Source organism: Rhipicephalus sanguineus, chromosome 7 (assembly GCF_013339695.2).
Source record: "Rhipicephalus sanguineus isolate Rsan-2018 chromosome 7, BIME_Rsan_1.4, whole genome shotgun sequence".
In the NCBI taxonomy this organism is placed as follows: Eukaryota; Metazoa; Arthropoda; class Arachnida; order Ixodida; family Ixodidae; genus Rhipicephalus; species Rhipicephalus sanguineus.
In genome coordinates this window covers 18,895,635-18,912,875 of record NC_051182.1, presented here as the reverse complement: position 1 = coordinate 18,912,875, position 17,241 = coordinate 18,895,635, and the positions used below count along the sequence as shown (strand labels likewise).

General features: G+C 46.4%; 1 protein-coding gene across 1 annotated transcript in view; it reads right to left on the bottom strand.

Annotated features, from left to right (window-relative positions):
- Positions 1-17,241, bottom strand: part of LOC119399317 (homeobox protein unc-4 homolog) — a 111,344-nt gene that overhangs the window by 5,060 nt on the left and 89,043 nt on the right. The window contains exons 3-4 of the mRNA XM_049417337.1: positions 2,701-2,901; positions 1,080-1,297 (exon numbers count right to left, since the gene is read on the bottom strand). Of these exons, the coding sequence (XP_049273294.1) occupies positions 1,080-1,297; positions 2,701-2,901 (419 nt within the window). The remainder of the gene's footprint in view (positions 1-1,079; positions 1,298-2,700; positions 2,902-17,241) is intronic.

Here is a 17,241-nt window from a genome sequence, read left to right as displayed (position 1 = left end):
AAGGTCATCAATACTACCATTTCCGAAGCCAGAGATCCAATCATTGACCTCTTTCCTTACTTAGGAAACCATTGCCTATGTCAAACTTGTAAGATATTGTCTGAGTTCAGCTTAAATGACGCTGAAAGTGAAGTAGAGTTCTAACGAACCTTTTAAACACATCTCACGAATTGCCAGTAGCCCATCACGTACGTATAGGGGTCAGCATTTAGACGTAACTTGAAATTATTGAGCATTTCGGCTGTACTTCCAGTCAATTTATTCACGATATTGTTATGCGAAGGTAAATTCTTGAGCCACTGGGAACTTCGCATACGAGTCCTTCGACAGGCATCGTTATCTTAAAAATTAAATGGTTATTCGAGAAAAAAAGACGTTTTCCTTCATTTTTCTTTCGTCTCTAGACAATGCATGCCTGCGGTACAAGGATCTACATTCACGAAACTTGCTGCCAGATAATTTGGCAGCGGATTCCATATCGCTCACAATACACTGAACTAACAACTTAAATGAGTCATAACTGACCAATATACGAGTAGTTAGGAGCGCTGCAGCTTTTTAAAAAAAAACTTGTAAGGGAACTGCTAGGGGCATTCTAGAATTGTATACGGAAACATTTTAGCCGCAACTCTGGAACTGTGGCCTAATGCTCCTGTAGGCTAATGCTTAAAGCACTGGGTTTGTATACTCAAGGGCCCTAGCCCAGCTCTATTAACATATTTATTTAATTTGTAGTCGTTGACTTCATCACACACTATACATCGCTGCTCCACGCCCATGTATGGTGACGTCACTCCTATCATGGGCGTAGAGATAGGGGCCGCTGGCGCAACACGTTACCTTGGGGACGAAGGGAGAACGCACAAATCTGAATGCGAGGTAGCCCTACATTTTTTTTTACGGTTTAAAGTAAAGCGTTCGCTTCCCCAATCACTTTTCTTTTCCGCCCATTGCGTGCTGAAGAATTCAAGTTTGCCGTCCACCTGAGACCCCTCTCCCATGCATCGCTTTTACTTCAATGTCCTAAAAACTGGGCACCGTGCTGCCATTTTTCAGGGTTAGCTGTGCCTGCAATTTACCTGGATGGTGGAGCCACGTCTTGTCGCCGGGGTGGTTCGAAGCGAGCCCTGGACAGCAATTCGATGACGTTGAAACCGAGCGTCTCCAATAGCCGGAACGTTTCCGGGCCAACCAGGGCCCGTGGTTCCTTGGTCGGGTTAGTGTTCCATAGTTCCGTTAGCGATTGCTGGATCGTTTCGCGTAGGCTCGCGAGGTTTACGCCAGGCTTGAGGCGGGCCTGAGAAAATGCACGAGTAATCATTAGATGAACGGTTAATATCGTGAAGGAGAAGTGAAATGCGGTGGCAAGGAATGCGCAGCGATTAACAACAGCAGAATACCTGCTTTGCTACCCTGAAGGCAAGACAGGGACGAAAGGACCAAGAAACGACGGTTAACATCCCACTCACGTTTCCTTACTTGTGCTTTTACCTAATATGAATCTTAACCAACTTGCCCAAAAGTCGGTTCTGCTGCCCTACTGGGGGTTCAGACAAGAAAGTAATATTTTTTAATGAGGGCGGAAGAGAATGCGCATGTACACTTGTGTAAATGATCGAGTGGTATCGTTAATTAATTTCTTGGGTTTTATTAACGAAAACCACAATGTGATTCTGGGGTACGCCATAATAGCGGTCTCGTGATTATTTTAGCCGCGTAGGGTTGTTTTAAATTGGACTTAACTAGACAGGTGTCCTTGCATTTCGCCCCATCGAAATACGGTCACTATTCCGTTAATCAAACTAGCTAAGTTTGCATAGTGGCTTCGTATTGCTAATAAGCACTGCCAATGCAATGAAATTGACGAAACGTTTTGCCATTAGAAACCGCATTAGGCCTTGATCACGCAGTAGTTCTGGCAAGTGAAAATCCGCAAATTTGTTTTACACACTTGGCCATTTCTAATTGTTGCTAGCGAAAAAAATGAGCAAACGTTTTCGAATGTTGAATAGCATTCCGTGGGTGCCGTTGGACGTGTTACGAAAATGTGTTGCGACTCCTGCGTGTGAAATGATATTCACAGAACAATATTGACATCCAGCATGACATTCGTATAATATACTTGAAGATCGCTTCCCTATTGAAAATTTTTTCATTATCCATTACTATGATCCACCATAAGGATGAAATGTCTTCCATGAGATTGGTGGATACAGTAGTCGATATGGTGGAGGCAGGATGAGTGGTGTTGTGTCCCTCTCCGAGCAAGTGAGAAGCCTGTGCCTCTGCGTCTTGTAGACCAGCCTGAATCAGGAATGAAAAAGGTCATTTATTCGCATCAACAGATGCACACGGCAGGCGTCTACTCCGGCCCGGTGAATACGCTAAACTTGCCCAGATGTAGCTATGATTTACAGCTGTCTTTCATGCCCCGTTCAGAGTTGTCAACGGCACGCAGACGCACAGCTTTCGCATTTGCTCAGGCGCGGGAGGGAGGGGGATGCTTAAGCGGGATTAATTGTTTATTCAGTCAGGCGCACAAGAACACCAACCTTGTATCCGCTATGGCCGCTACAATATCCACCATTATGATGGTAAACATTCCATGATAATGGTGGATTATGGTAACGGATGACGGACGAAATTGCGATAGGGCCATTAAAAAAATAACGCCGCGATAGTGACACAACACAGGCGCACCTGCTGCAGCCTCTTGGCCTGCCTCTCGAGCTGCTTGCGTAGTTTCTTTTCCCGCCGGTCCCTCTCTCGTCGCTCGATTTCCTCGGGAGGGATGGGTTCGCCCGAGCAGGTCTGAGGGTGCGCATTGTGGGCTGGTCGACCAGGTCCCTTCTTGGTGTTCTCCTTCTTGCGCCACTTGGCCCGACGATTCTGGAACCACACCTGGAGGACACAGTAGACAGGTGCGGTGAGTTTAGAAACCGCGGAGACTGACACGACCGAATTCTCTCGTTTAATGGGCATAATCAACAATTTCTGCTCATTGTAATGGAGCTGAGGCACAACGGAAGCGCTGAAATTGCTGGCACTGCCAATGAACATCTGCCTCCTTCATCTATAAATTGCACTTTTTATCCATTTAATGGAGCGCTATAAACAGTTATGTTAGGTTGTACTAAGAAATGACGCTTCTAATACCACCTTTACTTTGACAAGGCAACACGGAAAAGAAGGAAGGCGCAGGAAAGAAAAACAGATGCCATCATTAAGTACCCAGCCCAACTAACTCCTATAGGAGTTAGTTGTTATACAGCGCTTGCGAAACGGATTTTGACGGCCCATATTCAATGCCTCGTTAATGGTGCATTATTGAAAGGAAGGGCGGGGGTAATAAAATGAGCCAAGAACTTAATGAACTCGGCATATTTCCACTAAGTTAGCTGAGTCACGGCTGTCAAAATACGAAAAATGATTACGTAGACAAGAAAGTGTGCAAAAGAAAATAATATAAAAGAAAATCATCGACGATTACGACACTGGCTAATGCGAATTGTGAGCGCAGCTTCGTGTTGGGGCAAGGCCAATTGTGTTTGAAGGTATCGACTCTGTCATAAATAATAATATTTGTGAAGGAGGACAGCACCCACTACGTCCTTACTCGTATTTATGCGGATAAGCGAAGTACCCGCTCCATCTCTGTAAGGCATTATGTGGACTTTATTGGTTCTGTAGCTGACGACGATGAATAATTGTGACTGAACCCTTTGTAATGGGTTGGAAGTATTAAACGACCCACTCCTTACGCTATTCGCATTGTGTGACGCCTGGTTGTTATTTTACTCTTCTACCACGCTGTATTACATATGTTAACGCGATTCCTTGCCCGAGATGACGCCTCTATAGGGTCGTTTTGCGAAGCAGTTTCAGGCACCTGCGTAGCTCTGTTGTAGAATACTCGACTCGACCACGCAGAGGGCCCGGGCATAAATTTCATCCGATCCTGGATATTATTGCGATAGCAATGGTATGGCCACTCTCGGCACGTTTTTGCTGTCGCCGTCATGTCCCCTATACGTATATATATATATATATATATATATATATATATATATATATATATATATAGATAGATAGATAGATAGATAGATAGATAGATAGATAGATAGATAGATAGATAGATAGATAGATAGATAGATAGATAGATAGATAGATAGATAGATAGATAGATAGATAGATAGATAGATATAAGCGCACCACGGGGACTCGAACCTGCGACTCCTCGCTCTGCGCCGTGCCGCTTTCAAAACTCGGCCACGCGCCACTCGTTTAGGATACTAACGGCTAGCCATTTATATACACCATTTACTGCTTGCGGTACGCAGAGCTCGGCATGTCAGCTACCTCTGCCATTTCAAACAAGGCCTTTCCCATATCATATATCGGTCATTTTTTTAGGGGGTTTGACGTCAAAATTCGAGAACCTTATCGATACCGATCTCGAGAAGCACTAAAATCTGAACACGCTCATTTTGAAACATACATTCTCGTTCACGTATGTGTTTCAGCATGTGGTGACCACGTGGGGTGCCCCATGAAAAAAGTGCTTCGGACCAGGCACATCCCTTTATCTTACCCGAATAAGTTAAGCGTTATCAATCGCAATAGGCGAGAGAATCATGCCGGTGCCATTTAGCAAAGACATACAACTTTATTCCTTGTGAAGAGCAAACTAACGGCTAAAATTCTAAACACGCTGTCTTGATGCCTGGCATCACTTAGCTGCGACGAGAGCAGAAATTCCCACAGAAACGTCTTGTGCGGAGGTGATCCTCGTGGTAGAACGCAGCTGTAGATCCTTGACCAGACTTGTTAATATTCAGCAAGGATTACCGTTGTTCCCACAAGTAGGTACCTCCTAACATGTAACATGGCGATGAGCCTAGGAGCCTGACGACGTAGCGCCGGGCCGTGGCGGGCCGCGTGTTTGATACCACTGGCCTAGCATATGGACCGTGCGGTTACCTGTGAAGTGCTTTGTACCCTCTTCATTCCCTATAACGTTGCATGCAGAGAACACCACAAAAATCATTCCAGGAAAACAAACGATTTTGTCAGCTTTTTTGCCGCAGAAAACCGTTTCATACTTGCTTCTACGACTTTTTTTCCTTCCACCTCTCACTGATGTACATTTAGATTTTCTGAATTTTTCCCTATTAATTATGAACACTATGTCTATCTTCACGGGTGTATTAAGAAAGAAGTCACTCATGAAATTCCGCAACAGTATGTGTCGCTTGTCAAATCAACGGGAACGCTCGTATTAGGGTGCGTCTGTTGTAGCGGTATTTACGAGATCTGTAGGGTCGAAGTTTCTCGTTCTTGAAATACATTTGCTTGTAAGATCAGCATCATTTTGTGTTCACCTGCCAAGTCCAATAAATGCCCAGCGATACCTACATGCAGGTAACATCGGTATTTATTTACCTCTGATAACGAAAAGCTGGAATATCTAAATTCAGAAATGGGTTTTCGATAAGTTATTTCCAGTCCAATATCAATTTGTGCCACTTGACTGAATCACTGATAGTGTCTTCCTGGATCTAAACGGACAAAGAAAGACAGGAAGGCCGAAATAGACAACACACGGAAATGAAAAAGTCCTGATTTTCGGGATCACGACGCGAAATGCCAGAAGTGAGCACGCATTGAACACACCCATAGAGAGAGAGGGGGGGGGGGATCCTCGAAAGCAACCAAAGGATGCAGTGGCGGTTGGGGCTGCAAACGATCGGTGGTTGACGAAGAGTGCGCATGCGTGGCTCTGTTTTGGGGCGTGCTCGGACGTGCGTGAACGCGAAGGGCTTCCGCGTGGCGACAGCCCCCATCATTCAGCCGACAAAGCAGCCGCAGCCCCGGTAGGCGACCGCGATGTTCGCTCGCGCTGCGGAGCTAGACTCGTCCTCTAGAGAGCACCCACGTACCGAACATAGGGAGAGCTTGTATGCTGCTTGTGGCGCTTGTCCATATGTGTGTCTGCGTGTGCTCTTGTTAGTGAATCTTGTTAGCGTAGAATCGTTAACAAGATATTATAAAATCACAATAAGATGGTTTCTATGATCCATTTGAGTGCTAGTGGGTGAAGACTAAGAAGCGGGCCATTCTAGTAAGGTGCTTTGCTCAGAAAAAATCCGGCAGAAGCGAAACGGTAAGAAGGAAACGGTATTACCGGTAGGCTATGAAGTCTATTCGTTGGAACAGTTGGGGCGGAGTACTCCAAATAGTTTTTGCTCCAGAACACTGTGTAAGATCTCGCAAAAACCATAGGAGTCATAGTATTCGGCACATTTCTGCGAAGGTGGTGGAGAAAAGTGAACTCCAACGAACACACAAACATGTGAGCAGAGCCGATGCAGACGTTCGAATGAACAAATTGAAAGGGAAGGTTTTCGGAAGACGTTAAATAATGCTTTCTGGCAATTCAAAATCTGCACTGTGTTTCACAGTACAACTGGTCAGTGAGACTCTATTTTCAAATATGAATCCAGCAAAGTAGGCTAATCAATTGTTTTGTCGCGTAGAGATAACCACCCCATGACACCCCGTGACCAATATGTTTGCACGTATGTGTGAAGGATCGGCCCTCCTTGCTGAGGCACCCATCGAATGCTCTCCACGGCCAGAAATAGACGTGAGACAGGCGCTTCTATCACTCTTAATGTCGAAACTTGTGCATAAAAGGGTTAAAATGTCTATGTCCTACATATTTGCTTGAATAAAATATTCAGTAACCTAATAAAATGCTCTTTTGGGCGTGTTGGTTCATTATGTAATAGATTTAGCGCAAATGGACGGGACAACAGAAGACAAGAAAGAAGACAAGCGCTCGTCTAGTCGTCTTGTCTTCTTTTGGCCCGTCCATTTGCGCTCAATCTATTACATAAATATTCAGTGTCTGACGCTGAAGCTGGGTATTTCTGACTAGCATGACAATTGTCCATGAGTTACGCAGAATGCGCGATTGGGATGCAGCAATAAAAGGGTGTTTCGCCTATGCGGCCTGGAGGAGCTTTGGCAGACATTAACGCTTGCGTCGTGAACATGCGGGACTCCTCAGGATATCAGTATAGCTGATATTTTATATATACAGACACTTTATATATACAGCCACCAGCTACCCGAAACGACGCATTTAAATACAGCTTCTTTCCGAGGGCAATTAAAGAATGGAATGAACTACCAAACACAGCCGCGATGTCTTCCTCTATCGCAGCGTTTTCTGCAGCTTTAGAATCGCTTATTTTCTCCGAAACAGATGCGTCATAGTATTTTTTTTGTTATTTTTTTTTTATTCCTGTAATTCACGATGTCAATGTATATTGCCTCTCTCTTTGTTAATTGTTGTTTTCAATGCCCAGAATGCAAGTGCACAAGCCTGTGTTTAATTTCGTCTTTTAGTGTATTTTGTAACGTATTTCATGACCATTTCTTCTTTTTTATTTCTTTTTTCGCTTGAGTTTGTTGTGTATGCTATTTCATTGTATGTGTTTTCCACTCCTGTAAAAACCACAGCTTGGGGTTGACAGTATTAATAAACAAACAAACAAACAATAAGTGTTGGCCAAGTTTAGGGACAAGTTTCAGGACTTCAGGTTATTTGTATACGGATTCGCCAATGTACGAGTCACCAGTTAGATACGAAAATGCAATGACAGGGGGACCTAGTTCGCAACAACAGCCAGCCAGTGGCTGGCCATCCATCGTCGCCCAGGGTGCGTGGCTGGACAAGCCAACATGTGCGGTCGCGTGCGTTGGACGGAGGTACAGGCGAGCTGTGCACACTTCGTTGAAAGATTGAGCGAGGGACTCTTCTGGCAAGGAGACAAATTGTGCCCGCGCAAACAGATCACGCCCAGTTGTTCTGCACGCTTTGCTGTGACCGAGGGGATAAAAAAGAAACCATTTGCGGCGATTACATTTCACGCGTCCCCTTTTTGCCTTTTCTTCCCATCCCTATACGCATTTGATGATGATTGCCCTCGACTGGTCCGTTTCTCAGAATTTTCGCACGCTTTAATGAATTAATAACGAAAACTTCAAGTGTCCTCAACAAATTAAATTCATGAAATATAACCATAGATTCCTTACTAGTCAGATACTAGACCACCTGTGGAACGAAATAAAAAAAGTAATGCAGCAGTCTAAAGACGACCCCTCGTTTCGGTTATGACAACGTAATATACGTACCCCTGTCCCCGTCGAATGTATTGATGAATGTCCACGAATGATAACGTGTGTCGACGAGAGATTAACAGTTCTTGAGGTTGAGGATTAGATATCTCAGGCCAGAGCCTGCCTTAGGCCCTTCTACAAAATACGTCTCCATTTTTATGTGAAGCTTTTTTTTTTGCTGAATATCTGCATGTTTGCTTCGTTTGTATAAGCCCAACTGAGTTTCATCCTACGTGAATAAAATTACGTTTTGGCATTTTACTTCCCATACAACGATCATGAGGCACACCGTAATAGGGCACTCCGGATTAATGTTCAAGTGGCGTTCTTTACTGTGCACCTAAAGCAAGCAAACTGGCGTTTTGCATGTTGCCCACAAGTAAATTTGGTTGCTTTGGCATATAATCAAATCCGCACCCCTGCTGCTGAGCATCGGAAAACCTTTGCTGCTGAACATGCACAGCGGGTAATCGTGAATATAATACTCGGGCTTGTCTCAAGGCCTTATCTTTACGACGAACAAACTGATGCTCAGCTCAACAGAGTCATACCGCCAGAGGTCTCGGTCGATGCGGTGGATTTCTCAAGAGTTCAGGTTCAGACCCAACCAGATGCACGCGTCGGAACGCGCCAGCACGCGCGCCTCGTATACACGGCGTCGCGTGACCCCGGCGTAGAAAGAGGGCGCGGTTGGCGCGCGTCTTGTCGTGGCGGCGCAGTGTTGCTGGTTAGCCACGTTTAAGTTTGGCCAACGGCAACGTCAGAAAACGAGCATAGCGTACGATCCTGCGTTCGACCCGACCTGAAATAACTCTTGACATTGCTTTATTCAGTTAGGAACTGTTCGTCACACTTTCTGCGCCCTGTCTTTAGCTGTGGCTGGACAACGGCGACGTCAACGCGCCTGTCCGACGACAAAAGTCTGCCGAGTTCGCTCATACGATAACTGCAATTCTTGTTAAAACGGCGAGTGCTACAGCCGTACGGACGCTGCTTCACCCGTGCCATTGATGTGACTGCCTGGCCGACTGCAGTGCATGCGGGCCATCTGCAATGGTGCACGACTTTCCATAGCGACGATCAGTGATACGCAGTTTATGAAGCCGCAACGGGCTGACATTGCCCTGGGTGCCGTGGTTTATCGCAAACACTCGTGCGGCAACACGATCACAGCAGTCGCTTCTGAAGCAAAAACGTGAGTCGCCGGAAACGATGTCCACTTGCCGTGATAACGTGGGGTCGTTCACTTGCGCGATGCCCGCATCAGCTTATGGCGCGGCCCGTGAAAGGCTAGTAGTTCAAGCCCCCGGCGTCGACGAGCGCCAACACCCGATCGGGGCTCCGCGCCTGACACTGAACGTGTCCTTACCGCGTTCGGAAGCGTACGTCTGGTTGGCACCTTAGATAGTCCAAAGGTGTTATGTCATTATTCTCTGCGGTGTGACTTCTTACGCGGCAACTCCTGGCGCCTTGAAACTGATAATAAGTTACGCCTCGAATGCAAACATCCGATTCAACATAAGCTTCTTCCCAGTGTGCAACACTGAAAACACGGTACGAATCCTCTATCTCTTACCACGAATCCTCCATCCGCGAATCCTCTATCTCCCAACAATACACGGTGACGCACACTGTTATCCGCTATATCACCTCGGTAGTTATCCCCTAAGCCTATAATCCCAATCGAATAGAAGCAGCATCGACTCCGTTGTTCTGGCCAAAGCACGACAGCCGCCTGTTTCGGTCAACAAGAGTTGTTCCTGCGTGAATAAAGGATGGCCAACTCTCCTGAAACGTGCAAGCATGGGTAGCCCGCGTGGACCGGCGCGTCATTAGGCATTTACAAGTGGGCCTGGCGACGGTTAAATCCCGAGTCCAGTCCCGTATGCAAGTGGATACGGCTCTGGTAGAAGTTAACCAATCCGGGAGTTTGCGCGAGTGAAGCGTGTAAGCTCAGCGATGCCAACACCGACGCTGTAGGAAGACTCGGCTCTGCTCGGAACGAGGATCTCAATCATTCAGAGGGGGATCCGAAGGCTGCGAGGATGCGGCGAGGCGAAGTACGAAGTCCAAAGAGGGCTACTTAGCGCAAGCTCCCTCGCGAACTTATATGCCAAGGAATCAGGCACAGCCGGCCGCTTGAGTTCGATAAGCCAGGTAATGCTATAAATGCGATTATCTGTCTCAGCTTGTGGTCACTGATTCACAGCCTACAGCAGTGCATTAATTATTTATGTAGTTTGGCAGATTTAGTAGATGGTTGTACGCAGTGATATTACTACGGGGCATGAAAGATGGAGAGCGTTCGCAAAGCCAGAATGGTTTTTAATGTAATGAAGTACATTATGTAATCAGATAATCGCTACACAGACAACAAAAAAAGCAAGTACAATAAGCAATGGCAAAACCAACACAGACTCGAGATACATATAAGGTGACTCGTCACAAGCGCAAGCACAAAAAAAAAAGCACAAGCAAAAGGAAAAAGACACATCTTGCGCTCTTGTGAACGTCTTGGCTTTGAGAAGCGAATCATTTGTGGCCTAATTTGATATTTAATTTTATAGCCTCGTAGTATTCTCGCTAGTATGACGCGTGTCTGTACAGTCCGGCTTATGAGCGACATGAACTATCCGCTATAAAATAAGAACAATAGGTGAACACGGGTCATGATTCACTTGTATTATACGCGGCCACTTGATATTTGATCATAAAGCTTGAGTTTGCGCGTCGAGCGGAATAGACTTGCCGAGAGGCAGTCAGGTTGCTATACGTTTAAATATTTTGATTAAAATCATTAAAATGACTGGATGCCCTTGATCTGTGGATGTGTGCAAACTTTCTTCGTCTTCGAGATGGACAGTGGTGTGTACACAGCAATTTCCTTGTGTTTTCGACGATTTTTGAGAGCAACAGACACCAAATGGGTGCTTAAAGAAAGCATTTTTAACACAGAACCAAAGCGATGTGCTTTCAATCGACGTAATAGAGCGGTAATTTTTAAGCGGCGAGGATATGTCACAAACGAGCGCTTATAATTGGGCGCACGTCACCAATTTAGAACGAATACAAAATCCCGGCGCCGGCGGTTACCCGTCACCGCGCGCGCAGCGCCCCCCGCCCCCGCCATAACGGCCACCGACAACCAGCAGTCTCGGATCAAACGCCCGACCATGTTTGGGAACATCACGAAAGGAGAGGTGATGCAACGCCGAGCGACGCCGCCGCGAGTGGAACCGGCGAGAAGAATTGCACTTTCCCTAGCTTTGCCTGTGCTGCACGCTGAAAAAGACACTAGAAGCTTCTGGAACCCGGGAGCGAGGAGATATAAACGTGCAGTTACGGAGAATCTTGAGTGCGGTTCCGTCAGCCAAAGAAAACGTGCTTTATGACGTGTGCGGTCAGTCGATCTGGAAGAATCGCGTGATGATTTCGTGTGAGCAGTGAAAAGTTGCGTGAGTGTTTTCTGGAAGAGAAACATTCGGTGGCGACGATGCAAGGGAACAACGACGATCGGCGCTAGAGTTTGCGTGAGTGTTTCCTGGAAGAGCAACATTCAAGTTACGTTCCAAGAACTGAGGACTGGACACGTTTGAATATTGGACACGTGATGGACACTTGATGAATATTGGACACGTGATGAATATTTAAGATTTTTAGTTTTCTTGAATAGGTTGTAATGCATGAGACTGCATTTGTAGCGTGTGATTTGTTTGTTTTGTTCCCGCTGTTTAAACACTGTCTAAGTTATATTGTGAGTTGTAATTGATACCAGCCGAGTATGCATGTTTGTGCGATGCTTGTACTGCCTTATCTGAGAATACATTTTGTTTGTGTTATCAACTATTGGCTCTGACTCGGTCTTTGGACCACAACCGGCGTTCGCTGGCGCACTAAAAGGGTCTACTCTGAATTGTGCGCGCTTTCGTGGTGCGTTTGGGGGGGCCGATACGTGAGCCCTTGGAATCTGCCCGGCGATGCCTCCCAATTAACGGGAAAAGTGACAATGTGACTAAGCTGTCCTCAGTACGTAAACTTGAGCGTGTGTTTTTAGCGGTAGCCGAGGACATCTAATAGCCATGCTTTGCAATCATTCCTTCAGTTCTTTTTTCATCGATCGTGCCCTTGCAAAGTTCAATTTTACGCTGATTAATTCTTTTTTTTTTGGCAGCACTGCTGAACGCATGAAACGAGCCGTTCAAAGAAGGCGGAGTCCAGGAAAATTAATGAAAAGGCGGCGAACACATGAAAGGCGCGACGAAGGCGCTGCCAGCAATGGACCTGGAGGTGGGGCTGTGGGGAGGGATGGCGCTATAGAGTGAGGGGAGGAGGGGGCTCTTTACTAAGACTGCACGAAGCGATAAATAGACACGTGCACGCGTGCCCGGACAGCCGTGCGAGCCTCATCCATAGTCTGGTAGAAGAAGCCGCCTTTGAGCTTCACCAGAGGCGTTAATGGAAGCCCTTCGCTCCTGCTCATGAAGGTGCCCCGATTCGCTGCCAAGTTGCTGTCTTGGCGTCTTAATTAAACCCTGCTCGCTGCAAGTGAGGAGAACGTAGTCTTCCGGTCATCCGGGGTCGCACGCGGATCGCCTCTCGATGAGCACGGCCCGCAGCTGGTTCCCAGAGCCGCCACTGAGGGCTCTACAAGCGCTGGTTCCTACGGGGACGGACCAGCGCTTGGTCCGTCTCTTTCACTGTCCCGTGTGTCGCGCTGTTTCTCGTATCGTTCCTACGGGGACTCGCACAATAGGCAGTTTGAGTCTAACCGTAAGGTTCGAAATAGACATATGTAATTCGACTGCAAACATCTTACCATATATGTTATGCCTGGTTACTAGACAATTATAGGACAGCAATGACGCTGATGAGGAAATCTGATATTGCAGACTTGAACGAGAAACGCGCTGATAAATCTGAAATGAGTTGTATACTCTGCTTTACTGCTCGTGTAAATCTCGGAGGTAAGGTGATTGTTAGTTGGAGTACTCTTATGGCTGTGTTTCTCAGAGGAAGACCGGTGCGACACAGAGAAGTTTCCAACGTGCTGTAGTTGGTCAAGACGGCTACAAGATGCCCCTACAAGCCTTCTTATCGCCGTACACTGTTTCAGTGACCCAGTAATCTGCGAACTGCCATAAGCTTATGGAGAAAAGCAAAGCGCTAATGTTTGCGGATATCAGGTTGGCGGAGCTGTTGGCGAGATTAGAAATGCTTGTGACGGCGCAATAAACGGTTGCCGCTGGCTAGATAAGAAAAGGAGGAAAAACACAGGCTTAATCCAGCCATATAGCATGCCATTTGACTTTATCGCCAGATTTGTAGCGAAACAGAAGAGAAGTGGAATTATGACTAGCGTTTATTACTGAACAACAAATAATGTCCTAAGTCAGTAGAAAAGTATAAATATAAGAGCACAATCTTTTCCCTATTGCTTGAGCTGCAAGCCACAAGTAAGTTGCAAATAAATGAATCAATTATAACAAGTTCAGTGCACCTGCATAGTTTTTGTACAATGGATATAGTTCTTGCCAGATACAGAGTAATTTTGGAACATTCCAGCCAACAAGTCAATTGGAACAACAATAAACGGAGTTTGCATATATGCTGACTCCGGCCTACGCTCAGTCCGGCAATGCATTACCTGGACACCTCGTTGTTCATGCTTGCTTACTGCGCTAGAATTTTAATGATAGGACTAGAAGAGCGTTGAGCAAGAAACATGAACAAATGTAGAACAAGCAAATATGTAAGACGCAAAAACCAGCATAATTTATAGTCAAACAATGGGCAGCACATATCCCTCTCTCTGCCTTCACTGCGGCCTCCTCTCTCGAAATCAAATTAACCTTTCTGGACATGCGGTGCTTGTCCAGAAAGGTCCCGCATTCGCACCCAGACTCAGGGTGCGTTTATTTTGCGTTTATTTTACTTTTCCGAGAGCTCCCTCTCTTGCGTGAACACTATTAGCATTCAACTTCATCTCACCACGCTGTCAGACGCTTTTCAAGTCAACCGCAATCCCCCCCCTTTTTTTTTTCGTGCTGCAGCAGAATTACATTGTACTAAGCTTTTCTCCTCGGCCCCCTCTTTCCGTAACACCTCCACTGTTTCCTCCCCTCTTTAACCTATGTGGCCTTCGTGAGGAACGTAGGCACTCTATTTCGGCGGCCATTTACCAGCGACCACGAGCGGCCACGCCCCTCCTAGCACCTCTCACGATTGTGTGCATACGAACGCGCGCGGCTGTGATGCGCCCGCAAGGGCGCACGCCTCTTGGCGCCTCACCGCAAAGAGAGACGAGTGATAACGCGCGGGGCTTACACGCTGTGCTGTCCGAACAAGCAGTCGCCTCCGCATTCACGAAGCTTCGCCTTGCACGCACGTGAAATGATCCGGTTAGAATGAACCAATCTTAAAGAAAAGAATTCTCTAAAAAACTCGGTGATCACGTAAAGACTCGGAGAATACAACCTCGCTGTTGCAGCACCGAGTCCAGACCGCGGCACGGATTCAAACCCGCAACATTATGCTCAATAGCGCAGCGCCATAATTGAAGGCCCGCGTCCTGAAGCTGCGAGCCATCAAAATAAGCGGGTTTAAAGCGACCCCTTATGAACAAAGAGAGGGGAGGGAAAGCTCTTCATTTTAATCACGGCCCCGCAATTAACGTGACGTTTTAATCACCTAGCTTTAGTCCCGCCTAATCATGACGCTCCCCTCTTTTAGAGGCAATTATTTGGCTCCGTCACAAAGCAGCCGCCACCGTTGAGGCTCGTGCCAGATGCTCGAAGGGCAGCAGTCGCCGCGGCGGCACATTGAAAAGGCAGGCACGCCAAAAGTGTTCGACTGGCCCGAGCCGCAGCGCTGTGCGTACTGAGACAACAGATTTAGGCTAGGTGCGAGGAAGATGGAAGCCGCCGGGCACGCTCCACGCAATTAATATCTTTTTTCTTCGAACGAGCTCGACAGTTGCTGCCCCTTTCGCAGGTAGAAAGGCAGCGCGCATGCGCGGTCTTCTTTCTCCTCAGCTATATCTCGAAACGAACGAGCTCGCACGTGAGCTCCCCGCTGTGAAGTATGCGGCTTCGTTAAACTGCTGGGCTCGGCAATGTGCACTGTGAGAATAACAAAGGCACCGCGCAGTCCGGATAGAAAAAATATGCAACGCAAAAACATTACCGCAGTGCTTGCAAGAGATGTATAACAGTGTTTTAAGTAGACACGATAATATTTTCAGCCGTGTTATAGGAGTTCATCAACCTCCAGTATAGAGTCTACATGCAAGTTTGCACGTAGGCTCACGTGTACTAAATCTGATGACGATGGTGTTCAGGATTATGACGATTTGTATTTGCTGTGCAAATGGTTGTCGATACATATTTACCTAAACTATGTTGTTTTAATCAGAGTTCAATACATTTCTTGTAGTACAGGATTTTCGGCTCTTTTAAGCGTTATGTGCCTTTTTGCTCCCGTTGTCAGAGACCTTCAAAGGACTTACAGCCAAAAGCCAGCGCCGTTATGCGGACCTTCAAACGAAACCACCCGGACATCGTTGAGAAAACAAACCAAGAACATCCGTGCAACCGCCCAAAAGATTTTTTAAAAACGCCGTCTCTGGCTCTCAAGCCTTTGCTCAGGACTGCATTACATGCGCTAGCTACTGCTAAAACATGTCACAAAAAATATTACAAATAACATTAGTTCTTCCTAATGTTCGTCTACCATATCGCTGAAACTGTGTGTTCTATTACGCTGATGTTTTATTCCTCATTTCCAATAGCGACGTTCCAAGCGCCGATACAGAACGCCATGAAGTTTTCCTGTGCTCTTTTAAACACCAGCGGCTTGCGGGTTTCGCGGCGCGGGTTGCCATCTCCTTCGAGAGATGCCGCCACGCAGCGTGCGGCGCAATAGCGTAGCGTCACGGCCGCATACACAATGCAAAGCACAATAGTATGCGACACAATGGCGTTCTATAGGTCAGTGCATAGTTTGGTGTGGTTTGGTGTGGTGTAGTGTGATGTGATGTGGTGTGGTGTTTCCTTGCGAACATGCACTATACCCATTGTGGCTAGCATCATCTCCAACCGATATGCTTTGCCGGTAGCCATTTTATGCTTACTTCTAGTGTAGATTACCGGAGAGCCAGCCGTTTTTAAATGCGAAGCATTTCTTAGTGAACTTCTGCGACTTTGAGCGTATCTATCTATCTATCTATCTATCTATCTATCTATCTATCTATCTATCTATCTATCTATCTATCTATCTATCTATCTATCTATCTATCTATCTATCTATCTATCTATCTATCTATCTATCTATCCGCTTACGATTTTGTGCCCTCCTGGCCGCTTGGTTAATCTAATGTACACCAAAACTGGTATGGCGTAACATGACTCTATGACGAACATTAACGACAAGTCATAAAATGAAAATCATGACACGCATGTCATGTGCAGCATGATTTACATGCCACGCTCACGGTGCGCTGGTGGCTGTTTCGCTAGCTTGATATACACCAAAATTGGTATCTTGCGACGTGACTGTGACGAACACAAATTACACTAGTTAACATGAAAATCATGACACGCATGTCATGTACAGCATGACTTATGTGCCACCCTCATGCGGCGCTGGCGGCCATTTCGCTAGCTTGATCTACCCCGAAATTGGTATTCCGTGACGTGACTGTGTGACGAACATAAATAATACACGAGTTAACATGAAAATCATGACACGCATGTCATGTACAGCATGACTTACGTGCCACGCTCATGGTGCGCTGGCGGCCGTTTCGCTAGCTTGATCTACCCCGAAATTGGTATTGCGTGACGTGACTGCGTGACGAACATAAATAACACACGAGTTAACATGAAAATCATGACACGCATGTAATTGTACAGCATGACTTACGTGCCACGCTTATGGGGCGCTGGCGGCCGTTTCGCTAGCTTGATCTACCCCGAAATTGGTATTGTGCGGCGTGACTGTGTGACGGACATAAATAACACTAGTTAACATGAAAATCATGACACGCATGTCATGTAC